The sequence below is a fragment of the Medicago truncatula genome, chromosome 5, assembly GCF_003473485.1.
Source record: "Medicago truncatula cultivar Jemalong A17 chromosome 5, MtrunA17r5.0-ANR, whole genome shotgun sequence".
NCBI classification, from domain to species: domain Eukaryota; kingdom Viridiplantae; phylum Streptophyta; class Magnoliopsida; order Fabales; family Fabaceae; genus Medicago; species Medicago truncatula.
This window is the reverse complement of record NC_053046.1, coordinates 175,763-203,405: the sequence shown is the minus strand read 5'-3', so window position 1 is coordinate 203,405 and position 27,643 is coordinate 175,763. Positions and strand designations below refer to the sequence as shown.

Below are 27,643 nucleotides of genomic sequence, written 5' to 3'. Positions count from 1 at the left end.
ATGTAAACTCACGCAATAGTTCATATTTATATTTTGCACATAACTAATATATGAATCTCTTAGACTCTTACCCCACTTTTTCTATAATAAAATATCTTTTAGTTCTTTTAACATGTGCAATTATTACACATGATAGACAAATCTTTTTCTTAAGGCACTTTGCCAAAACACTTAAAAGAAAAAGTAAGCATATATATAGTATGCCAACATGATAATTAATATATGTAAAAATTGAAGGAAAAAAAAACAAGATCGTAGATATATATGACTTTATATATTGCTTGTTCGAATATTACATTGAGGAAGAACTAGAAGATTAGGATATAAGAATGACCATTGGAAACAATAAAGCCAAGATATATTAATTCCCTGAAGAACACACACAACATACATATATACAAGAATGCAGACAACCAAGTAGCCACTATAATATTTAAATTCATATGAAATAGAGAGAACATGTTTTTTCTTGATTAAAATGATGGATGGAATATTAATGATGATAGCCATCTGGTAGTTGTTGCTTATGGCCTTCTCCAGGGCTAGGACCAGAGTTGTTAATCTCCTCAAGTACTTTCTTATTATGTGCTGAACTACTGCTTATTATTACAACACTATTAGTATTAATATTATGCTGATCATCTTCATCATTATGCTGTTTTAGTGGCCGAGCCATCCCATGTTGGAATTGGAAGCTCAACTCAAACAAAATAATAACAATAATAACAAAGTAATATAATTTGACTGATTTTCCAACCATTATTAATAACTTGTATGTGATTTTGCTATATAGAAGAGCATGCTATACATGCATTGCTATTTATAGTGTTGCTCATAAGGAGTTTAATTGTTTTGAGACACCACCTCCTAATTTGCTAAAGTCTACGCTATCAAACAAAGGGAAATTAATTAACTCGTTAAGCAATTAATGCAAATTATTTGTCACTTTTTAGAAACAATACAGGGAAATCTAGTCAACATAGGTTGCTTCTATGATCAATCTTCTACTTTAATTTGCAGGAACTAGCTAATCCATGATATATTGGTATATATAATGTGTGCATGTAGCTAGATTAGATCAACGTGTCATGAGATTGCATAACAAGGTTAGTTAAATTTACCATCATACTTGACTTAATTACCTAAGACCACAAAAAGTTGATCTGATGTTAAATATCTAATTATGGTAATGTTTATCAAAATAACAAAAATGTTATTTCCTATATGTCTCTATTTTGCCAAGTGGCTCTGAACCTGGACACAATCAACTTAACTCATGTGGTAGCTAGCTAGAGTGAATTTACAAATTTCAAGCAATCTCTAACAATTTGCGTTTTATTTTACAAATAGCTATATGTGTAAAATTTGTTCAAATGCATGAACCACAGTTTGTCTTCTCTTCTCTCATTCAGCTTACTACTATTGCCTTTTCAACCGTATAAACACTGTATACTTTTTTCTGGTGACATGAACCCTGACATTTACCTTTTTACCCCACTATATCAAAATATCAAAAGGTCACCCCAATAATTTTCAATAAATGAATCCTAAAACAAATTTTAATATGCATGTTTTTTTTACTTTTGATGTTTTTTTATTTATAAAATCTAATAAAAATATTTGTTCAGAGGTCTAAACCAAGGGTTTTAGATGTCTTGGCCCAACCTTCACTTTTTTTTATTTAGAGAAATGATATTTGAACATCCATTTTATGATAACTTTTGTGACAACTTTCTCTCTCATACTCACATTACTTTTTACTTTATCTCTCTATTGCTTTGGTTTTCGTGCAAATATCAACTTTTTCTTTATAAATTATGATTGTCCCAAAAGTTGTCAACCAAATGATTGTTCAAATAACACTCCTCTTTTATTTAATGTGGAACTTCTAAGTCCCAAAAATTGTCAACCAAATGATTGTTCAAATAACACTCCTCTTTTATTTAATGTGGAACTTCTAAGTCATATATATGCATGCACCTTCACCATGTCTTTCCGTTCAAATTCAAAACCATAATCAAGTTGCGCAGGACAAAGTCTTCTATTTGCATTTTTAGCATACTATATATATGCACTTCTGAATGACCCTGCTAACTGTAACATCCCAGACTACTTTCAGGATTGCGGACTGATCCCACAAACCAACACGAGTCTTTTCAGCGTGTTTTGTCCTCACTCGCACGTTTACCGGGAAACTTTCCGGTAGGTCACCCATCCCAAAATTGCTCCAAGTCAAGCATGCTTAACTGTGGAGTTCTTATGGAATGAGCTACCGAAAAGAAGATACATCTTGTTGATATAGGTAGTACCAAACAATTCTTATAAGCCTTCCTTCAACCATGCAGTCCCATACATGTACGGCCTCAGGATCCCTCTCATTCCGATGTGATTCAGTTTTGCCTAGAACCGGACCACTTCCCGTCCTCATCAGCCTCGGGTGTTATATGCCCACCAAGCGGAGGCGTTACACTAACTAGGCCTTTGCTACATTAATTCTTGTCTCTCGAACTCATAAAGTGGATGCGCGCGCATAATGAATGAAATGTCATATCCACTCAAAATATTTGGCATCATGCCATCATATATAACTTCCTTGCAACAATATTCTTCTATTTATGGTCAGGTTAGATGTATATCATATGTATCTCTCTTAAGTCAGGGTAATACCTTATTTGTGCAGTTATAATATAAGTATGATATGTTGGTTCGGTCAAAAAAAGTATGATATGCTGGTTATAAATTTGGTGTAAAGTCACCCACGCACCTTAACACACACAAGAAAAATCTCAACTATTTGCCTTATATTATTGAAAGTTCTAATGAATACTAAAACTTGCTACTGAATTTGTCCACTTAGAAATTTGAAATGATAGAATTGAATATCATTGACAACATTACATCCCTCGAATAATGATTTACTCATATTATCAGGGAGCGATAAAAAGAAACTATTTGGAAATTAAAGACTGTGTTAGCGAACTTGAAATTAAGCAAGATGACGATTTGACTAATATTTCACAACAATGATTGCGTTTTTATAGACAAAAGTGCTCCGAGACTACAATAGTTACAAGGGATTGTTCTTTTTTTCACCACTTGATCTAGATGTTGAGCTGATTGGTACCAGAAATACTAGTGGTACTAGTTCTGCATCTGCAACAAATGTGGATGAGTTTGATGTGTCTGAAGATATAGAAGACAGACAATGGAAATGGTGCAAGTGGTGTGATGATGATGATGATGATGGAGGAAATGATGAAGATGAAAGTGTTGATATGATGGAAGATAATCCATATAATTGACGATTTATTCGTGATTTATGATTACATATAACCTTTGCCATTAAATATTTTGTTAGGCATCTGGTCTTTGCCTTGAAACTTAATTAGCCTTACTCACTTGTGAAATCGTGATCAAGTATTTTGTCAGGCATTTAGGATTTGCCTTTTAAGTATTTTGTCAGGCATTTAGGATTTGCCTTTTAAGTATTTTGTATAGGTTGTTTAGCATTATTACTGACTACTAAAAAATATTTGCATCTAGGCTTTGAGTCATTTATGTATATATATTTTGTGGACTTCGAACTTTAGTTATTTATTACTATATGCAATTTATAACATATATTTAACATTATTTTTGTTTTGGTAGAAACCAACACGAGTCTTTTCAGCGTGTTTTGTCCTCACTCGCACGCTTACCGGAAAACTTCTCAGTATGTCACACATTCAAAGACTACTCCAAAGTAGAAGTCTACGTCATAATCTCTATCAACGGTAATTAACATCCTGAGTTGGATGATAGCCTAAGACACGTAAACGGGCCGGATCGGACGATCATCACTCAGTGGCTGACTTAAATGAAGACTTCTACCACGCGTTTCCACTAACTATGTACATGTGATTGGTTTTAATTGATTTCAAAGACAACCTACAAATTTTCACTCATTTCCTTTAAATCCCATGCTATAAACATCTTCATTATGAGAAATGTACACGTTTCGTTATGTTAAACCTCTCACTTACCTCAATCGACTTGAACGTTAAATTGTTTGTAGGTATCACACCGTTATGAGTCATGCTTCCATCAACTCCGATTGCATTTAAGATCCACTATCAGTAATTAAAATTGTGAGTAAACTGTTATGTTTCATACTTTTTTCTTACTCGTTGACTTATCAATGGTTTAACTGTTGAAAGTCAAAAAATGGTTTCCTTATTCAAAATTTCAGGGGTTGATGAAACTTGGAAGCAATTGAGTAGGTATATATCAAACATCGTAAGTTCTATGGTTTGATTTTAGGATTTATGTCGTTGATAATTATAGTGATACTTCTACCTTAAGAAGAAATGATTTTTTACCTGATTCATCATGTACCTAGAATTTTAAAATAAAATTTCCACCAACACTTAATTGAACATTGAAACATGTATATCATTCAACCAGAAGAAAAATTAATGGAAAATAAAATTAGGTTCAACGGTGTAAACGATTTAAAGTTTATATAAAGTATTGACTTAACATAGGGAAAATTTTAAAGGAGTAAAACTTTTGATTTTTTTTTAAGGTTTTAAAAACAAAATTCTGGATGTTTATTAGAACAGTTAAGTTAATGGCTTAAATATGTATTTCATCCTTGCAATTAGAGGTCGTTTAAAAATTGGTCCCTGTATTTGCTAATCTTTGCAAACTAGCCTTGCAATCATTAATCATTTAAAATTTCGTCCTTTGACCAACTTAATCATTGTCACGTCACTAATTCGATGACGTGGCAATCACTACCACACATGAAATTTCAAGTTTGCCCTTAAGAAGAGGACAAAATATTGAAGAAAGAATTGGAAACCCAGGGGTAAAATTGGAATTTCATGTATGGTAGTGATTGCCACGTCATCAAATTAGTGACATGGTAGTGATTAAGTGGGGGGAGGGACGAAATTTTAAATGATTAAACAATGCAAGGTTAAATTTCCAGAATTAACGATTACAATGACTAATTTTTAAACGACCCCTAATTTCAAGATGAAATAAATATTTAAGCCTTAGTTAATTAACCTTATAGTATATACTCCCTCCGTCCCTAATTATAAGACCCTTTTGCTAAAATCACGGGAATTAAGAAAGCGGATATTTGTATTAAATTTGTTTGTAATCACTATTGTTTTTACAATTTTATCCTTAAGAGAGAGAGTTAGTTTATGTTTTCCATATGCTACTTATTGCTGATTGAAGAAAAAGATGTATAATAAATAGGGGCATGTATGTAAAGAAATAATTAATGTAGTTGGAAATGACAAAATGGTCTTATAAAAAAAGACATATAATTAGGGACGGATGGAGTATAAACTTAGTAGAATCTAGGGGTGAAGAGGAAAATAAGGCGTGTTATTAGCATATAGTATATGTTTACAATTTGGTTTGGGCCCACCGATCTTGACGGTCGTTCTACCTGGTTCGTTAATGTTGGGCGGCGGCCATCATTTTTCATTGAGCACTAACTAAACATACATGTATGTCCGAGTCGGAGCCGCCGTGAGATCATGGAGTCGTCGTCGTCAGTTGTCATCTTCGGCGGTGGCGGAAGATGGAAAATGGCTTACACTGCCACCTGTGAGTACTACTGTAAACACTTCCTCCTCTTCGACTTCGACCCCTGCCCTGAAATGGGTTATTCGATGTTGCCCTGAATTACCTAAAACCCTTATTCATAAACTCTTTCGTCTAAAACAGGTTCGAATGCTCCCACGACAACAAGATGATAACAAATTCAAAAGGGTAACACCTAAGGATACTTTGAACTCAGGAGATCGTATATTTCTTCCCAATTCTGTTAAACAACAAATTCCTCTTACTCCTACACCCCCCAAACATGAATCTCCCCTCACTCTCACTGCTAAACAAATAAACTTCATTCGTTCTCTTGTTATCTATAAAGATCCTCACATTCTTGTTCTAAACAAACCTCCTGGAATGCCAGTGCAGGGTGGCATTAATATCAAACTGAGTTTAGATGCTGTTGCTGCTCAATCTTTAAATTATGATTACTCTCAACCTCCTCGTTTGGTCCATAGACTAGACAGAGACTGTTCTGGAATTCTTGTCATGGGAAGAACAAAGACATCTACCGCACTTCTGCATTCCATCTTCCGTGAAAAAACTTCAAGGGCTTCAAATGAGGAGAATGACACTGAAAAGATAATCCTACAAAGAAGGTATTGGGCATTGGTTCTTGGATGTCCTAGACGTTCAGGCGGGGTTGTTAATGCTCCACTCGGTAAGGTTTGTATCCATATTCTGAACTTACTTATGTCACAATGTTGTTGGATGTCCTCATATTGTGAATAATGTTCATTTGGTTTTAGGTGGTGGTTGACAATGGAAAATCTGATCGAATAACTATCGTTGACAATTCTGCATTACTGTCATCGCAACATGCAGTTACAGAGTACCGAGTGATTTCATCATCGTCTCATGGTTGGTTAAATTCTGAGTTTTAAGTCACCTTAACTTTAGAGATTGACATTTGTGATTGTCCCATTAAGTGTGGGTGAACTTGTGTTTTATAGCACAACATGATTCTGGGTTCAGGTTCTTTTTTCCCTTTTGCAGTGTCTTTGACATTTTAAACTTATCTTTAGTTTCGTCCTCTCAAGCACTAATTAACATCCCTCCTAGTGGAATTTCTGAAATGCATGCTTCCAAACTAGTCGAATTTACAAAATGATTTATTACATAATTTAGTTTAATAATTTCATATCATCACATGTTATTCAAAAAAGCATACACAAAAGTGAACTGATAGCTACATAAAAAGCAGGATTTCAATTTAATTTCATATTTGGGAAATAGAATATAGTCTGGGCACAAGTAATTAAACCAATAGATGATGTCCTACATGATTTTTATCACAGCAGACCTAATTGCAAATGTTCGAGCCTAGGATATATTGAAAATTTGTGATGCATCCTTCCCTCTCCCCCCTTTGTTATGATGAGTTTTCCTTCAAAATGTGTCTCTTCTGATCTTCTCAGTTGCCAACCCCTACTCATGTCACCGGTAATGATGCAGGTTTTACATGGTTGGAGCTTTCCCCCTTAACCGGTAGAAAACACCAGGTAATAGAAAAAAGGGAAAAATCAAAACCAGCTGATCTTGGTACTAACTTAAAGTGTTTAATCAATGCATATGCTGCATCCCCATAATTTCTATTCTGATTGTTTGTGCTGGTTCTGCAGCTCCGTGTCCACTGTGCTGAAGTGTTAGGTACACCGATAGTTGGGGACTACAAGTATGGACGGCAAGCTCATAAGAAGTGGGGACAGTTTGATTTCTCTAATCTGGAGGACTCAACTGAAGAACATCTCAAGGAAGAGGCGCTCCCTTTTGGCCTTAATTTGAACAAGGGGAGCATCTCAGACAAGCATCCACGATTACATCTTCATTGCAAGCAAATAGTCTTGCCCAATATATCTCAAGCACTGCAAAATGTGCAATCAGTATCAGATTCAAGTTATGACCTTTCAGCAGTTGAATCACTTGAGTTGGAAGCAGATTTGCCTCCATACATGAAAAAGAGTTGGGAGGTGACAAATTCTTGAGTTATGATCAAAGTGTAGCAGTCTTTTTAATTCACTTGGTTTCATCTTTGTAGCTTCTTCCGTTTGAGATTCTGCTATCAATTTGATGCCTTCAAGTGTGTTTGTAACGTATGTTTCTTGAGAATTCAATTGGCATTGCATTTTCCATATGTTGAAATGGTCATTTCATGAATAAAGTGATACTATTTTTTTTTCTAGTTGTATATGTATGTCTGTCTGTCCCATGTTATTGTAGTTGAAAGATATTAGATACCCTTCAACTCTATTGCATGCACCGTCCACGTTAGGATTGTGAGTTGCCTTGATCCCTTTCTTATAGGGAGTTCTCTATGGCGTAAACCACACCCTATCTCCCACAACACTCTCTTTCATCTTATTTCTCTTTCTCTCACTCTTCTCTCAAAAAAACAAATTCTTCACAGCTTGTCCCCATTTTCTATCCTAATCTTTATATATAGAGAATGTATAGAGATTCAAGGAAGTGACTTGTTGCTGTACGAAAAAATTGCTTGTATACATACTCTGAATCCGATCAGCTCGAGTATCAAAAATAGTGCTTTCATTTCAATCTTCTTTCTCTTAAGCACATCGCAATATTTGATGTGACAATTATTTCTAGGCTAAAACGCGCTTTTTGCCCCTTAAGTTTGCAAAAGTTGCAATTTTGGCCCCCTATTAAAAAAAATGGCAAAAGTGACCCCATGTCTACCCCCTTTTGCAAAACGTCAATTTTGACTCAGTCAATCCTATGTGGCACGCCACCTGTGTATTTATTTTTATTTTGTATTTTTTTAATTCCTCGCATATAATTAATTAAAAAAATAAACCAAAAATAACAAAGAAAAAGGTGAGGCACGTGCGAGCTCCAAACGGTAATATCACCTCCTTTTAATAACCTTCATCTTCTCTTTCCAAACAAAATCTTCATCTTCCTCTTCCAAACCTTCATTCTCGAAGATTCCGACCCAAACCTTCATCTCCATCTTCTCTTATTTCATCATCCTCTCCTTTGTTTTTCCAGAAAATTCCTTTCAAGAAATTCCGACCCAAACCTTCATCTTCATCTTCTCTTATTTCATCCCTCCCTCCATCTCCATTAGCGGACCTTGTTTTTCCAGAAACTTCGAAAATGTCTCAATTTTCATCCTCAAGCTTCAATGGGTGTGGAATCTCCTTTGGTGACTGCTTGGACAGAAGAAAACCCATGAAGGAGATTCCATGGATGTGGAAGATTTTTCTTAAGAAGGAAATGCAACTTCTTTCGTTGGTTTGATCCTGAAGTTCCAGATAGACAGAAGAAAATCATTAGTGGGTTGTTGAAGAAAAACAATAAAGTGATAGTCATATTAGTGGTTTTGTTGGTCTTGAGTGTTGGTGTAGTTTGCTATAAGTGTCTTTAAGTTTCTGTTGTTTAGGTGTAATTTTATGCATTTTAGCTTAATGTTAGTAACTTAATGTGTTGTTTAAGTTTCTGTAATTTTATGAAACACTATGTGTTGTTAAAGTTTGATGTAATTTGTGATAAATTAATCAAAAGTGTTTGTTTGTTTGTGTTAATATGGCAACTGTGTTACCTTATTGAACAAAAGTTAAATGCTAAAAGCGATCTTAAATAAGCACATAGAAATAACAGCATAAAAGTAGTAATCATTACATGCTAAAAGGTTATACACCAAAGGTGCACTTAACATTACAAACCAAAAAATCATAGGTCTCATAACTTAGCAGAACAACTTAGCAGTCTAACTTAGCAGAAAGTACTTGGCAGAATTACATCCCAAAATAACATAAATATTGCAAAAAGTACTTATGAATTACATGCCAAAATTACATAAGTCTCATGACTTTAAAAAGGACTTGTTCTTGTTGACAGATTGTTGAGTTCCAATTTCATCCACCTTCCTCTTGACTCATGTTGTCCATATCTTTCTTGGCACAAACATTGTAGCCTCACCAACAATTACATGTTTCCCACCAGTAACAGAGGCTGATTTAGCAGCAGTTTGTGTCACAATTTGTGTCACAGTCTTGCTCCCACCAGCATTGCTCTCACCACCTTGAAGTACACCACCAACATGACTCCCACCGGCTTGACTACCTCCAGTTTGTGTATGCTTCTTAGCTTTCTTTGATGCACCAGTTGCAACTGCTTTGCCTTTCCCTTTATCTGCACCAGTCTACATAAAACATACACAACATTCATTCAAACTTATTTCACATCATGTATACACAACATTCATCATAAATAGTTCACAAGATTCAATCATACCTTGTTACCTCCCTTAGGAAGCTTCCTATCTGCACCAGTCTTTCCCCCACAAGTTCTCTGATTATGGCCTAACTCCTTGCACCTTCTGCATCTCACAGTTTCTTGGTTTCTTTTCTTCATCCCACCAGCACCAGATGGTTTCTTTGGTTCATCATTTGTCTTCCTCCTCAACTTCTTTGGTCTACCAGGAGCTCTCCTCATTTTAGGTGGTAATATGGGATCACCAACTACTTCTGGCCAAAGCTTAGGTCCATTGGATGGCAACATCGGATTGCTATTGCAATCTAAGAAAGTTTGTTTCATGTACAACATAATTAGCAAAATCAGTTAGTAAACAGTTTGTTGCTTGTACCACATAATTAGCAAAATAGTTAACAACATAATTACTTGTACCAACAGGCCACAAAATCATCTGGATTCTGGTTATTAAACCTCATACAAGCAATAGAATGAGGGCAAGGTATGCCAGTGATGTCCCATTTTCTACAAGCACATGACTTATCTTTCAGACTAACTACATACTTATCAATACCATTACCCACAGAAAATGAGGAGTAATCTCTGTCCCCATGCCAATTTGGTGACCATCCATCAGCATCCCTCTTATTTTTGTCCATAATTTTTGCAATCTTAGGACAAATATCACCTTCATATCTTAACATAAAGGCCCATCTTTTATGTTGAATACCATTCAAATCAGCTAGCAACAGATCTAGAAACCAATCCCAAGATTCCTTGGTTTCAGCCTCCACAACAGCAAATGCAATGGGCATCATCTGATTATTCCCATCTTTACCAATTGCTGACAACATATGTCCTGCATACCTACCCTTCAAGAAACACCCATCTAGACCTATCAATGGTCTGCAACTTTGAACAAAAGCTCTCTTGCTTGCATTGAAACACACATACATCCTCTCAAACAAAGGACCCTCAAGACCAGCATTACACTTTATCTTCACAGTACTCCCAGGGTTACTCCTACGCAATTCCTCAGCATAATTCCTAAGATGAGCATATTGCTCATCTATAGCACCATGAATCATTTCCAAGGCTTTGTTTTTTGCTTTATACAGCTGAAACTTACTTAAATGAGCACCCCGCCTAGTCTGACACTCTTCCCCTAAAGATTTTAGTTTCATAGTTGGTGTGTGTTTCAGAATTGGAACAAGTTTCTTAGCCAAAATAGTTGTTTTCAATAACCTAGCTTTTTTTGTGAAATAGCACTTATGACCAGACCTATACCTAGATAACACATAATAAGTTTTTGGTTCATCCCTACTAAACCTCATATGAAATGGACACTTAGGCATGCATTTGACAATGACTCTTTTTCTCTCATTTTTCTTAACATAAACATTTTTCCTACTTTCTAAAGCATACTCTTTAACAGCAGCTTTAATTAACTCGGCATTAGCAAATATCTGACCTACCTGAAAGCTAACTTGCTCATTCTCATTCAAAACAAACTTACTCAATTTTTTCTTACCAACACCATCATCAGATGAAGAGTATGGACTCTCTAGTTCCTCTGAATCAGCATTGTCATCCTCAAAATCAGAGAGAGTAGTTGGAGCAGGGTTCCTAGATGATTGAGCAGCAGCAACTACAACAGGCAACACACTTGAAGATGGAGCGGATTCAAAGTGTGATCAGGCAAGACAGATGTCCACTCCTAGTCTTCATCATACTCACTGTCATACTCTGATAACCCTTCAACACTTCCTTCTTCAGATTGTTTCTCTTCACCACCTTCAGAACCTTCACCACCTTCACCTTCCTCTTCACTCCCTTCACCTTCTTCTTCACTACCTTCACCTTCAGCTATGTATTCACCATCTGAGCTAGAGTCTTCACTACCTTTTACCTCTTCTACCACCTCAACATCACCGTCATACCTACTATCCAATCCTTCAGTTAGTGGAGTCTCAACATAAATATCAGCAGCTACCTGATTCTGAAACTCATTAATGAACCTCACACAGTCTCTATCTGTTTTCAGCAACCTTAAACCACCACCCAAACTTCCACCAGGTATAACATACCACAACTTATAGTCACCTTCCACACCTATCTCCCTTACTAGTTTGTCCAGATCATTGAGATTCACCTCATCTGTGTTCCACTCACCCCCAAGATGAATGCACTTTGTATTCTTTCATCACCCATATTTCAACTGTATCATTATCATAATCCATAGCCCATATACTGAGAAATTGTCCAAATACCCATACATCACAATTTGTAGCTTCATAGTCAATATCAATTGGGAGAGGAATCTCAAAAAGTTCCCTTTTGATTAGATCAAAGGCAAGAATAAGATCCATTTGTAAATGATCATGACGAAAAGAGAACCAATGAATAGCCCCATTAAAAAGAGAGCCTATTATTTTGGGGTAATCAGTAGAGGAATTGGTATAAGGGCAGTGAATACCCTCAATTTCTTTCCATGTATTATCTCTCAATGAGAAAATCTCCAAATGCTTAGTATTAGCTAATTTGGGGTCATGAGAAATTGACACCAACAAGTAATCATCTGTTGACTCCTCATACCCAAAACCATAGAAATAATTTCGATAAGAGGAACCATAACGAGACAAAGGTAATTGTTTATGAAATCCAGTGGATGGGTTCCATATATAGATGTCAAAAGAACCGTGAAGAAGTAAAAAGCCTCTACAAGAAACTTTAAATTGAAGATCATGGGGGTACATAAAATAAATGTTGGAGGAAGCATAAGAAGAATCATCCTTAAGAGATGCTTCAAAATCAATAGATAAACAATGACAATGACGATGACGATATGGAATTGGTGTAATGAACATGATTCTACAAGTGAGTGTTGCAGTTGATGAGGTGAGTTGAAAATGGGAAAGTGCAAAATGGGTATCATTGGAGATGAGAGATAACCAAGACTTACAAACACATTTGAAACGAATAAGAGACTTAACTGGTAAGCGAAGTAGGATTTGGATGATCAATTCAAGAGGGAGCATATACATTGCAGCAGGATCCATGCTTGCCTCTTTCATTTGCGAATTGCGACTGTTGTGTTGTGTGTTGTTGTTTCCGTTCACTCTTACTGTGATTTACACTCCCAACTCACTCTCTTTTGCTGCTTGCTAGGTTCATGATAAAGACCCATTTGCCATTTATGTTTTTTTATTTTATTTTATATCATTTTTCTATTTTTATTTTTATTTTTTTTTTGTAGATAGATGAAATGTCATTTTTCTAATTCTACTGAGACCAAATATAATGGTTGTGTTATCAAATTTTCTTTCTTCCTCTCTCTCTTCTCTCCTTCTCAACCTCTAGCGGTAACCCTTTTCTTCTTTTCTTTTCAGTGAGGTGATTTAAGGTCAATTTTGACTCAAAAATCACCTCTCCGAGTTGTGTTTCCTTATATCCTAATTGAATAAGTGATTTCACATATTTTATGTTTTCTTTCGTTTGTTTTTGTGATTTCGTCGTCTCTGCGCACGACTCTGTTTGTTTTGATTTCCTGGCTTTGTGCGGTGTGTTTTTTGATTTCCCGTCGTGGTGCGGTGTTTATTTGATTCAGGTTGAAAGATTAGCTTGAGCAAGTGTAGATCTGATCAATGACAATGACTTTGGCGTTGTCAACGTTGCAGATCCGGAGACATGAGTATTCCGGAGACTTGAATACGGTCATATTAGCCATATTAGTAGGCATAGGTACTTTGCCGTTTTAGGCTATTAACATGGATGTTGTGAGTTTGTTCACAGATTCATCCTTTTTGTTTTTAGCGAATTTGGATTTGTATTGTATCGATGTACTCCATCAATTTGAATGAATGAATATCATTTTTTTTTTGTCAAAAAAAAATACAATGGTTGTGTTGAATAGCAATTTAAACACTTAGAACATGTGCAATGGGGAGTTGAAGTTTGTTGATAAATGATGTGGAAGAGAGAGATGATGATGAATACATTCAACGTGTTGAATGCTGAAAAATGGCCAACAAAGCAGGCCACGCAATGCAAACTGGTTGGAGGAGAGAGCGCGTGCAGCAGACGCGGAGAAAGAAGAGGTTGGTGGATAAGAAGTGAAATTTTCCACTATCTTAATATTATTATCTTTCTATTTACTTTTATTTTGAAGTTTTAATCTTCTTTTTGGTAAAATGGATCCCAATAATAATAATTTCAACACCCATAATTCTTCTAATTATCAATTTAAGTTGTCTTACATTTAAGTTATTTGTGTGTCGCGTGTTTGGTTTATTGTATTGCATTTTAAGTTAAGAAAATAAAAATAAATTATTTAAATAAATTTTGTTTTTAGTAAAAGATAAATTGTTAAGTGTTTATTATTTTAATTTAATTATAATCGATAATTGTAATTTTGTGTAATTATAAAAACAAAATATAAAATTAAATAAGAATATGAAATAAAAAGTGGTAGAGTAGAGTGTTGAATGTTTTAAAAAAAAAATTGGAAACTGTATAAGTTGAATGAGTGTTGAATTATTAGCTGGAAGAAAGAGAAAATGATGTGGAGTGTTTGAAAAAGAAAAAGTGGATGTTGAGTTTTTTAACCATTATAAATGTCTTATATAATCATTCTCCAGAACATTATGCTCCTATATATATATTGTTATTTATTTGCCGGACTAATATTAACCAAGAATTTTCTTTACATTACTCACTCCTTTCTTAATTTTCACAAATCACTCAATGTATGATACTCATATAAATTTAATTCCACAAAAAGTTAGTGTTAGAGAAAATGTTCAAACCATTTTTCTCTTATTTTAAGTAGTTGTTATGGAGTTGTGAACGTTTTTTTAAAAAAAAATAAATAGTTGAATTGATTTTAATGTTAAAACTAGTATCATTTTTTTGAAAGAATTAAAACATTGTTATTAATTGTAATCAAGGGAGTAATTAGTTTGTATAAAATTCAATAATTAAAGGTATATTAATGAAAAAAAAATTAAATTGATATTTTAAAATGATAATTATTTTAAGAAAAAAAATGTGAAAGTGACAAATGAAATGAGACAAATGTAGTACATAATAAAATAACAATGGAACAAAAAGAAATTTTTTTAATAAAAAGAGTTTAGGTTAGTTGGACTTTATAATTAATATGATAGGAGGGATGGACTTCAAGACTCCTCAAACGTTAATAGAGTTGTTACAAATTATCAATTACATAGAGAAGTTGGCGTCAACAACACAAGTTGAAATCACAATTATCTGGATAAGTTAACTTCTTATTGACTAAGTTAAAAAGAAAGAATGTCACATGAATATTTAAGTATTTTAAACTATTTTAGAGTATGAGAAATGTTAACAATACACATTCTAACACAAACTTTCGAACGTATTCTCTATCATTGGTTAAAATTCACATAGAGAAAATTAAAGAATAATATATAATTTTAAAATGATTAAACTGCCTTTTTATAAATTGAATAAAAACAATGCTTTAGTGAAGTTATCTCAATTGGTACAGACAATGCATAATATATACAATATTTGGGTTCGAACACTAGCCACCATATAAAACAATTGAACAAGGGACAGAATTCGAACCTCAAACATCTCACTTCTTGCATTTAAATGTGGGCTACTTACAAAAAAAAAAAATATATATAGGAAAATAAAGTTAATTAGTTCAAAGTTTTGTTAATATACAAATCTCTAAAAAAAAACTGACTTTATAATCGAAGGATTAATGTATTTTGATTCTAAATTCTAAAAAAATGTTGTGAAGAGAAGAAGAACCCAGTGAGTGACATGGAGTAAAGTAAAGTTGTTCTTGCAAATTGAGCGTGAGGCGGGTTTTACTGAAATATGGAATGGGAAATGAGTGCTTCGTTGTTACAGAATTTGAAGTTACACGATCCATGGCTTCCTCCAAACACTTGGGAACAACGAACACCAACACCCCTTCTTCCTCTTCAATTATCTTCAAATTCTAATTCAAATTCAAATTCAAATCAAACCACTCTCTCTGTAAGTACTCATTTTCAATTTCAATCAATATTCTCTTTTGTTTCTTTTCATCTTATTTATTTAATTGCAACTAATCATTTCATCATCTGTTACTTTAGGAATCCAGTTTGGTTCGTTTGGTTATGAATGCAATGTTAGGTTCCAAATCATCCATCATCGCTATCCATAACCTATCTCCCATCTTTTCTTCTCATCATCCCAACACCACTTTCCTTCATCTCTGGTATCGTGCTTCCACCACTCACTCTTTCTCAAATATCCTTCAATCCATTGCCTCCACCGCTTCTCTCGTTTTCCTTCTCCGTCACTTCGTTGATCATTTCACTATTTCCCTCCCTCCCTGTACTCTTGTTAATCAAGCCTTTGCTGTTGCCGTTGGAAAGGTCTTGGAAGGTTACATTTCTTCTCTCGACACTATCCACTCTTCTCTCATTTTCAGACGTGCTTCGGAGATACCTGTTGATTTCTCTGCCTCTAGTTGTTTCAACAGTGTTTCACATTCTGAAATTACGCTGCTTGAGTTATATTTGCACACAAAACAACTCAGAATTCATATTCAAGCCCTTGCCAGTATATGTAACCTACTAAAGTGGGCTCATTGTGTTTCCGATACTGATTTTGAAAACGTCATTGCTAAAGCTACTTCGGAATTTGCTGACTTCTACAGAGGAGGGAGCTTATTAACATTTTTGTATCATCAATTACAGGTCAGTTCACTTATTTCAATCATAGTTTAAATGAAAGGTATGTTTACAAGAAAAAGTATCATCACAAAATCGTGTGTGTATCCCCTGTATATATAAGTATAGATAATAACCTGTGACTAAAATGCAATTTCATGATAAATATGGTTGCAAAAAATATGATTCATAAATGAACTTGTGCATGTTTCTTCTTAGGTTGCTCAAATTTTGGTTTTTTTTTAAATTTCTTCTCATCTTTACAGTTTTCTGAAATTTAGGTTGCTGATTCTGCTCACTGTACTCTTCTCAAGTTTCTTTTTCTTCAATCATGTGAACCATATTGTGGGTTTATTAGATCTTGGATTTTCAAAGCTGAAATACATGATCCCTACAAGGAGTTTATAGTTGAAAATATAGGGTGTTTATCTCCTAAGTCGCATGTTAAAGCTGGTAATTCTGCTGACTTCCCATCTGCAAGTATCAGGGTAATTCTTTTCTGTGCTGACCTGCAGCCTGTTTTTTCATGTGTATTAATAATGTACTATTGCCTTGTTATATTGATTCTCATAGTGAGGACTTCTTAATGTCAGTTGCGAGATGGAGTTCCCATTCCTGGATTTCTCAAGGACTCATTGGTTCCACTTGTTAGAGCTGGTCAGCAGCTTCAAGTACTATTGAAATTACTTGAGCTGTGCATTGATGTTGCTGCTGGACAACATAGTTCTGATGACTTTCTACCCTGCTGGAGCGGCTTTTCAAGCAACAGTCTGTCTTATTTCTCTCCACTGACTTTCAACAAAGATACTATAGATAATATGGTGCTTGCAAGAGAAAGCTACTATAAAAGGATGAATGAAAAAATTGAAAGCCTTTTGAGCAGCTTAGAAGTTAGATATCAGCAGGTAATCGTACTCCATAGTTTTGGTTTCTTGTACAGTGAACTTTTTATCTCTATTTACTTTCAGTTATTTTGTGGTACCAATACATAATTTACTTTCAAGAGAATAGAAAGGGATTGCAAGGCCAAAAATTCAAGATATTATCTTACAGGTACCAATGGATGAAGAAATACAGAAAAGGCATCAGATTTTTATTTTATGAAGAAAAAAAACTATAAGCAAATTCACTTAAAACGGATGTAGGTCATACGTAAGGAAGAAAACAAATTATTGTGATACTTTCTAACTAAATCCATCCCATTATTGATTTAGAATTATGTTTGTACCAAGATCTTTTCCTTCTTGTTTATGTCAGATGATATTAAAAATATCCTATAATATTTGGATCTTATCTTTAGAGTATCTTAGATTATGTCTTATGATTTGTTTTCATATTTCTTAGTTATTTTCATCATTTGTTTCCTATTTGTTTAGAATAAGTATTAGTATTTGTTGAGATCCCATGTCGACTGAAGATATAACCAAAATAGTCTTTATAATGCTCAGGCAATCCTTCACCTTAGATGTAGTTTGTTATTTTTTAATACTACGATATGGGGAATCATGTGGTTTTTTTAACATCAAACAATGTTTCTGCACAGCAGATATAGTTTAAATTTTATTTGTATTTTTACTTTGTACTGTCATTTACGTTGTATTTCTTTAACATCAGTAAAAGCTTGATTCTTGCCGTCTGGATGTTATGTAGTTTAGAGTTATGTGTTGTTTTCATCTAATTGTTATATATTACTTGTTACTCTGAAGTGCAATGGTTCTTGGATTCATGCTGTGATCATAACATTTGCGTGCAGCTTGCATATTACTGCTCCATATTCAAGAATGTTACTGCTCCTTATATGGAATAAAAAAATTTCGTCATGGTCCTGTTCCTATCAATGGTCTTGTTTTATCTTATTTTGATCAATATTAAGTTTTTGGAAGTGACACTAATCGAAAAAGGAGCATTGGAAGTATAAAATTTGGTCCATTAGGGACAAAAATAAAAATAAATGGAGAGCAGAAAAGAACTGATTTTCCCACTACGAGTAGGTACTTATTTTCTCTCTGTTTTTCGTTCTCATGCTTGAAGAATTTCCTTTTTGCAGGTACCTATGCATGCTCCAGTTTCTTCTTTTGATAATGATGTGGGGACTCTAGACAAACTAGGCCAGCTCATGTCAGAAGACGAACCTATTGTCTGTTCAACAGCAGATAAAAGTTCTTCAAATATGTAATCTGTTACTTTCATTCCCCTCCTCCCACCCCCAGGAAAAATGTGTGTGCATGAAGATGCATACACTTAATAACATGTTTCTCTCATTCTCTGCTTGACTTATTAAATATTTGTCCTTACGACTTTATTTCCCTTTGTTATTTCGTCATTGATGTTTTGTAAAAATTCTCAGGGGATCTAATAATTTGGACTCGGATGTCTCAAGTATGGAAGACGAGATGTCTTTGCTGGAAGATATGTATGGTCAATCTGAAAGTTCATCGTTAAACAGCTCTGACGAGCAACTGGAGTCTGATCAGCTTAGTGGCTGGCCTTGCCCAGCAGCAGGACAACAAAATCATCTATCTGCTTTAAGCTTCTTGAAGTTCACTACCTTAAATAGTTCAATACAAAATTCCCGTCATCATGAAAAGCCAGGCAGTGATTCACATGAAATATGTGATAAAATGGACGCCGTTGATCATTTGATGAAGTCCTCCAATAAGGGAATGATATCAAGTCACATGTTTGACCCTCAAAATCCTGAGAATTCGTGGTACTCAAGTAAATTCAGTATTGAACAGAGAGGTAGTTGCATTGACAGTTATTCAGCAATGGACGATTTACTGAAAAAATCATTTGATGCTGATGGAACTGTTGAGCAAAAGATGACAGAAAAGCACCTGCAATCCATGAAATATTCCCAGTTATGTCGCGTTGCTGTTAGTGATTCTTTGAGTGTGGAAACCTTGAGTGAGGACCAACCTGTTAATAATACGCCGGCTTCATTCTTGTGTGATTTTCAACCACTAAAAGTTGACCATCAGTGTAATCTACCTAGCATTAATCCCTTTAGTATGAACCCAATGTTGACTAGAAATGTTTTGCCTCAACAAACAGCAGATTGTGCACAGCCATTTCCGTACTTCAACTTTTCTACTGTAGAGGACCCTTGTAAGGTTTATATGGACAAGTTACTCACCGATTCAATCTGTACAAACACATATTCATTTCCACCGGATAGCTGTGCATCTACTTATGGTAATCAGAATAATGATCATGGAGAAATTGACCGTGGTAATGAAGAGGGGTTGGTTGATGAACCCAAATATGGTTTTGATGCTTCACTGGATGTGGTGGACCATAAACAATATGTTTTAACAGATACATCTGGTGGGAGCAGCTGGGGAAGACTGCTGGGCAGTTTTCGGAAAACTGTTGATTGTGATGCTACTCAAAGGCAAACTTTGTTGTCAACATTTGAGATGCCACTTGATATTATAATTGACAAGTGCTTAATACAGGAAATCATGGTTCAGTATCCTTATTTTTATATTTATTCTGGTAACCTAATTGAATGGTTTAGGTATGCTGTTTTATATTTCATTGCTCTATAGCTTCTATTATTTCTTAGCATGATACTCAATAGGTATACTATACAAGAACTTGGGGAACCCTCCCTTACAAGATAACAATCAAGGTGGAACAACCAAGCCACTCCATAATGCCCAAGTCTCTATCACAATATGCCCTTGAGAATGATAGGCGATGTCACAACAACTACACTTTACAACGCTTTACTCGGCCTTTTCAGTCAGTTCTTTCTTAGGTAGTTTTTCGAGCTACGACAAATCTGATACTAATTGATATGTATCCTAGCACTTGGGGAACCCTTCCTTAAAAGCTAGCTATCAAGCAGAAGAACCAAACCACTTAAATACAAAGCATCCCCCACTACTCGATGTGGGACTTAGGCGCCCAGTAATATCTGGGTCCTTTCAATACTGTTCATGCATCTGTAATGTTGTCAGTTGTATTATCTTCTATAAATTAGTTAATGCAGCCTCAGTTAGCTTCTTTACTGATGGGTTAGAAAGTTATACAATCAACAAGCAAAAAATCACAATGGAAATGCAAATATTACTAATTCCTAGTACTATATTTTATATTTTGAAATGATAGAACGATTTAGTGGTGCTTCAATATATTTTCAAAAAAAAAAAAAACAAGCAGACCATACCCCATCAGGTAGGACAAGCTACATGAATTAATTGATGCCATTTAGAATTCATGCTCCATAGTAAATTTGTGCTATGAGTATTTGTTAAAGAGTCACACATCGGACAAAAGATGGTCTAAGCATGTGTTTATAAGTGGGGGCAGTCCTCACCTCACAAGCCGGTTTTGTGAGGTTGTGTTAGGCCCAACCTTTCTAAGAGTATTATTGTACTAAACAAGGTGCAAAATATACAGTAAGCCTGTATAACGTGTAATATGTTGAGGCGGACAATGGTAATTTATTGGTCATGTTTAGAATTTATGTGTGAAAGTTGACAGATGAAACAATGTAGAATAAGTATTATACAATACGTTGAATTTTATCAATAACTGCTCAGATTCAAATGGGTTGGTATGATATTTCTTTTGGAAAGTATTATGTAATAGCTTTGCGTGTCCTTAAAGATACCAGATACAATTATGTCAGCAAACTAATCATCAATGTGCTTGAGGAGGCATTTAAGTTGCAAGAGCATCTTTTAGCACTGCGGCGGTATCATTTTATGGAATTAGCAGATTGGGCAGATTTGTTCATATTGTCTCTCTGGCGACATGTATTCCTAAATTCTGATTGACAATGACTTCCTTAATATTTCATAGCTTTGATTTCTGACTATAGTCTACAATACTGCACGGTTATTCATTCTTTGTTTTACTTAAAATCACAGAAGTGGTCTGTTACAGAAGCCACTGAGAGACTTCCAGAAATTCAAGGCCTACTTGAACTGTCAATCCAGAAGTCTTCTTGTGAGCAAGACACTAATAAGAATAGGTTGTTTGTGTACATGAAAGGACGTGGAAAATTGCCTCTTTCAGCATCTGCTATAGGTATATCTATACTTCTACTACTAGAGATCCAGTATTTTGTTTTTATTATTGTCTTATTTGGTTTCATTAATATTTTCATTTTCATTTCAAGTTTGACAAGCTCACCCCACCTGTCCGTGGAAGGTTAAATTATGCTTCTGATAAGGAAATTCGTAATTAATGGCAGGGCTTCGTTCTTTCGATTTCTTAGGACTGGGTTACCATGTGGATTGGCCACTCTGTATTATTTTGACACCTGCTGCGTTAAAAATATATGCTGATATATTCAGCTTTTTAATACAAGTGAAGCTTGCCTTATTTTCATTGACTGATGTGTGGTGCTCATTAAAGGTTTGGTTTCTTGCAGCCGTTCCCTTTTTCTTTTCGTGTTGTTATTATTGTGTAACTGCATTTATTTCTATCCTCAACAAGTTTTCGGTTTAGCAATTTATTGGCAGGAAATTTCCAATTAAAAATAATTGAACACTTCTTGGTTAAATATGTCCAAAGAGTTATCGACGAGTAACTATTTATTGCCTTAATGTTTTCTAAACTAAATTTTTCCACTAATTTTGAATGAGGACTGTCAAAGTCTTATTGGATTACTTTGGTCTATCTTTAGTTGATGTGGTTTTTCAAATTTTCAACACCCCCCTCATGCATAGGATTAGATATTTCACATTTGGAGTGAAGTTTTGCAATTTTGGACATGCTACATGTTGGATCGACTCTAATACCATCTCAAAGTTTGGACATGCTTTGCATGTTTCTCTATACTTCATTACGAATAACTTTGGAACAATGTCTGAGAGCCTGCAATTTTATTAGTCTGCAGCATCATTCTGAAGTGTATAATCTGATATCCCGAATTGTTTCTATTGCTATGAGTTGCATTTATATTCTGATTTTTCAAGGGAATAAGGGCTTTTGATTTTATTGCAGTGCTTATTTTCTTTCAATTTTGGTGAACAGGATATGGCACATACAACGAATAAGGGTCTAAATGCTGAACCATACCAGCCTGGGGCAGGGCATCTTAATATATTGATGAAGATGAGGTATATGTACTGGATATTTTTTGGGAAGTCTGGGACCATGAACTATGTTTTCTATGATAGGCCTTCTTCTGTCGTCATATTATCGTCTTTAATGTATGCCTTGGAGGTTTGGACCATGTGGTCTAGGTGGGGACACTGTCTTGATGAAGTCCCGTGAAATCTTAGAGATACAAATGTACAGAAGTTTGTAAAAAAAAATCCATTAATTATAAAGGGAAATTCAACGGGCATTGGTTCAAATAGTTCCTCCAATAAATTTTGAATATTGAACATGAGCTTCTTTATATGTATATTAGTACCTCTAAGCATCCTTTGCTCCACTTTCATTGACAGGCACCAGATCAGCCATTTTGTATCTACTTTGCAGCAGTATGTGGAGTCACAATTATCACATGTGTCATGGTGCAGGTTTCTTCATTCCCTTCAGCATAAGGTTTGAAGCCAATGCGTCTATTTATTTAGTTTCATTTCTTTGTATCCTTTTCTTCAATGTATAAATTGATGTGTTTATGGGGCTTTATAAGTATTTATTTTCAGCGCAAAATCACTTTTTCTGAACTGCTTATGTATTCTGATCTGTGTCTTAATAACTGTGGTCGCTTAGTCAAAATGAAGGTCTGACTTTTACTTTCTATCTTTTGGGTAAGCTCACTGCATACAACTGCACGGGCTGTGCCCTTCTTAGGAGACTGTATTTCTGTTTTTATTGTGGGAAACTTGATATAAGACAGGAAATAAGAGAAAAAAGATAAAGACATCCTGCACATTATTCTTTAGGTTGCATTTGACTCGCATCTCATTTCTAATCTAGTTCTACGAGTACTATTAGGAAACCAGTTTTAATCCTGAAGGATCAAGGCTTTTAGCTTCCTCTGCTTTGGAACAGTTTCTGCTGGTTAAAATTAAATGTTTTAGTACCAGGTTTTGGGCTGTGTATTTTATATTATCCTTTGGTTTGAGAAGAATGCTTGCTTTCTTTAAAGAGTATCTCATTACCCTTTCTTTAAAGAGGGCCAAGGGCGTTACGGGCAAAATATCTGTTTTTAGGGTTATCTTCTTTGACAACGTCACGACGCCAATCTGCCACATGTTTTTGAGCTGTACCTGCCTGTTTGTTTCTTTATTTTATTAATTATTAATGAATGCTACCTCTGGTCCCATATACAAGAAGAAAAATTCAGGACTAATTTAACACTACAGTTTTGAAAGTTCATTCCAAATATTACCTCGTCATTAAATGTTCCCCCACCCACTTACATGGAGAAAGATGTATTTCTTGTAAACATGTGAAGGATTTTAAAGTAGTTTCAGCAATCAATACATCTTAAAATTTGTGGCTTTTTCTTAGAATTGGGAACAAAAAAAGCACCAAACCTTTTCGTAAAAATTAAATACTCTACACGGCTAGATATGATGATGTGTATGACTTCAAAATTCAATCACTATATCAATGTTTTGGATATTCCCGCCATTCATGCAGGTGAAAGATATGATGGATCTCGAGTCAGTGCACACGGAATATCTTGCTGATTCGTTAAGCATGTAAGTTTACATTTAATTGCTGCTTTTATTTATAGAGACAGTTACTAGAAAGCCAATTTTGAGAAAGTATTTTGGTAATTATGATTACTTTAGCTAACAAATTGAATTATGAATTTGTCTAATCTGGTTTTCCTAGTTAAGATCTTCACCAATATCTGCATGCCACCCTGTAGGCAAGCTCTTGCTAGGCTTGGCAATTGTGGCTGTGGGGGGTAGGGAAGAGTTCTTCCGTCCACTGCCACAACTTCATTGCATTATCTTCGACCCAGCTCTATTTCCTGTGCGGTTACTCCTTCACAAATTGACTGACATGGATGATTTCTAAATTCTTTTTTCAACATGTGACACCCATCTCTGCCCCAACATAAGCCCTAGTCAAAGTGGATTTTTCCCATTAATGTCGGGGTGGGCTTTGGTGGGTATCCACGGGGTTTGGTCCTCCTTTGTAATACTGATTACTACTCCCTCCGTTTCAAAATGAGTGTCGCTTTAGCAAAAAAAAATTGTTTCAAAATGAATGTCACTTTACATTTCCAATACAACTTTAATTTTTTTCTTCCAACTTTACCCTCAATAAATACTCCAACTTTTTTCTCACACAATTTTCAATGCAACTTTAAGTTTGTCTTTTTCATATAATACAAGGGCAGTTTAGTAAAAGTGTTATTTCTAATGATTATTTCATTTCATTCCTTAATCTGTGTGCAATTGGCTAACGCGACACTCATTTTGAAACGGAGGGAGTAGTTAACTAGGTATTTGCTTACTGATTAATTTCCAATCGATTAATATTGTAATATTAGTAACTGGTTATCTGCATACTGATCAATAGTGTAAAGCTTATGTGCAAGTTTGATGTGTAAATAGGGTAACTATTTAGTGCAAGTTTTTGAACTTGTACCCACCCACAAAAAAAAAACCTTTGGATTTGGAAGTTTTCTTTCACAACTGCTAAAGAAATTTACAGCAAGAGGAAACAAGAACATTATAGTGTCACATATCATAATTTTAGTTGGAAGACATACCACGCTATAGGACTAAAAATATTTTCCATAAGCTCAGGGTAAATAAGAGGTTTATGTATATGTATTATTGCAGATGTTTTCTGTCTGATGAAACAAAGGCAGTGGGCAGCATTATTGAGAGCATTTTGCAATGTGCACTCGATTTCCGGTCTTGTCTTACAATAGGAGCTTGCCGGGGAGACTTAGGAGAACTTTCTACAATCAATATATCCCAGGTAAACCATGTACCATATACATCACATATCTGATACATTTATACTTTATAAAGTAGAATTTAATTAAAATACTGTTTCCAGCATTTTGGCGTCTCAATTATAGACTTTGCGAGTCATTACTAACTGTCGTTGCTGTGTATGGCAATGTGTATACGTCCCTTCATTCTACAAAACTTCTCAATGTTCACACTTTATTTTTTGTAGGGTCTGATTCCCTCTGAAACAACCTTATCTTTGCCAAAAGGCCTTTTTGAAAAACATACATGCATTAGATAAGAACATAACAGAAAATGGAACATCCTATCTTGAACATGTTAGTTGTGTCATCAAATATTTTGATCCTATCCAAGTAAACAATACGCTGACCAGTTGATGGGAACCAAATATTGGATCCTAACACCAGCTGTTTCTAATTATTTCCAGGTGCTTTCCATAAAGCAAAAGTTTGAAAGAAGTCTAAATGAATTGCACGTCTGCTATGTCAAGGAACCTAGGCATGTGAATTTTGGGCTTTCTCGTTTCTGGGAATATCTCAACTATAACGAATATTATTCAAATGTCAACAATGGGATGATGAGGTACTGTGCTGTCTGAATTTTGCCAGCTGTGACAAGGAATAGTGACATATTGCATCAGCTGTTGTTTAGGAAGCCCGCTAGACAGTTTTTGAGCTGTACCTGGCTGTGTATAAGGTATTCCCGTGTTTACATCCTTGGGTTTTAGAAGTACAGTTGAATGTGTTGAAGTTTTTTCCCTTGGCCGGTTTGCCAAGTCATGGATGTTACTGTTAGGAATAACTTGATAGAAAAAATTGTATCTTTCATGCACAAAGATAATAGAAAAATGCAAAAACATTAAAAGGCATTGCATCTGTGACATGTCAGGGACATTATGTATGTTCCATGGATTTGCTAACGCTAGTTGAGATTTTGTACATGATAGGAGAATGTCTGGGTTGTATTCCCAAAGATAACGTCACAATTTACTTTGTAAAAGGAAAAGGAACAAAGAAAAAATGTTGGTATCAAATGCATATTCTGCTCGGTTCATGGTATCCAATCTTGATTTTGCCTTGGACATCTTTACCATGTAATTCTGACTAGAGTCGTATACTATGGATTGCGGTCCATCAATCAATGTTATTATGGGAAAATATTGTTTTAAATGCACACTTTCCTTTTTTTCTCTCCTTATTCTCCTTGGAAAAAAGTACAAAGATATTATTTTGCTTATTTGTAGCATTTTGGTTTCATTAATGAGATTAATTTCTTCTTTCAAAAATAAATAAATAATGAGATTAATTTCTATGCAGTAAAAGTGTAAGTTTTTAGGCTTAATTATAATTTTGATCCTCATGTTTTGGCCAACTCACTAAACTGGTCTTGCCCTTTTAAAACAGAACAAAACGGTCCTTCAATTATCATTTTTGTTGCATTTTTTGTCCTACCCCCCATTTTATTCTCCAAAAATGTAGAGAAATGACAGTTTTAGACCTACCCCCTATGCTCAACCATGAAATAAACAAGGAATAAAGCATGTGGGTACAAAGAATCCACTTTATTCAACACACTAACCAAAAAAACCCTAATTTCTAAGATATGTTTCAAATTAGAGTTTTTTTGGTTAGTGTGCTGAATATAATAGATTTCTTGTGCCCACATGTTTTATTCCTTGTTCATTTCATGGTTGAGCATAGGGGTAGGTCTAAAACCGCATAAAATTGTCATTTCTCTGCGTTTCTGGAGTTTGAAAATAGGAGGTAGGACGAAAAATGCAACAAAATGATAATTGAATGACCGTTTTGTTTTGTTATAAAAGGGCAGGACCAGTTTCGTGAGTAGGTCAAAACACGAGGACCAAAAGTGTAATTAAGCCAAGTTTTTATACACATGCATCGAATCCAATTATATCCTATAGTGCCACTTTTATGAGTCAGTTTTTAAAATATCTCTACAAATATCTATCTGGATTTCATTTAATTTGTGTAAGAAAAAAAAAAATTGCACCATTTGTGTATACAGATTGTATCCTTCATTAAATATCAATTTTTATAACTTATCAATATTTTCTTCTTAAACATTATTTATTGTAATACACTACGATATTGAATTTGATAAGCAAATGTTCGTTAAATTAGTGATTATGTTAGTTTCCAGGATTGAAACCGGGATCTCATCTTTAAAACTTCTTTAATGTTTCTTAGTTCATCAACAGAACTATCTATGTGGGACGATATTTAGATTTAATTTTTT

General features: G+C 34.7%; 2 protein-coding genes across 3 annotated transcripts; both read left to right on the top strand.

The window, feature by feature from the left end:
• Positions 1-5,431: 5,431 nt before the first annotated feature.
• LOC25494475 (RNA pseudouridine synthase 4, mitochondrial) lies at positions 5,432-7,798 on the top strand. Of its 2 annotated transcripts, XM_013597838.3 has the most exons (5): positions 5,432-5,607; positions 5,728-6,276; positions 6,360-6,471; positions 7,066-7,112; positions 7,233-7,798. In XM_013597838.3, the coding sequence occupies exons 1-5, from the start codon at positions 5,506-5,508 to the stop codon at positions 7,593-7,595; spliced, it is 1,173 nt and encodes a 390-aa protein (XP_013453292.1). In that variant the 5' UTR covers positions 5,432-5,505; the 3' UTR covers positions 7,596-7,798. The 2 variants fall into 2 exon arrangements, with proteins under 2 accessions (XP_013453292.1, XP_013453291.1); XM_013597837.3 differs by having other exon boundaries at positions 5,437-6,276.
• Positions 7,799-15,577: 7,779 nt separating this feature from the next.
• LOC25494473 (uncharacterized) lies at positions 15,578-26,544 on the top strand. Its single transcript, XM_013597834.3, has 14 exons — positions 15,578-15,852; positions 15,951-16,559; positions 16,814-17,020; positions 17,126-17,437; positions 18,580-18,704; positions 18,880-20,004; positions 21,157-21,298; positions 21,413-21,572; positions 21,739-21,902; positions 22,524-22,609; positions 22,943-23,042; positions 24,090-24,151; positions 25,250-25,391; positions 25,815-26,544. Exons 1-14 carry the CDS (start codon positions 15,691-15,693, stop codon positions 25,983-25,985), a joined length of 3,567 nt encoding a protein of 1,188 aa, XP_013453288.1. The 5' UTR covers positions 15,578-15,690; the 3' UTR covers positions 25,986-26,544.
• The last annotated feature ends 1,099 nt before the right edge of the window (positions 26,545-27,643 follow it).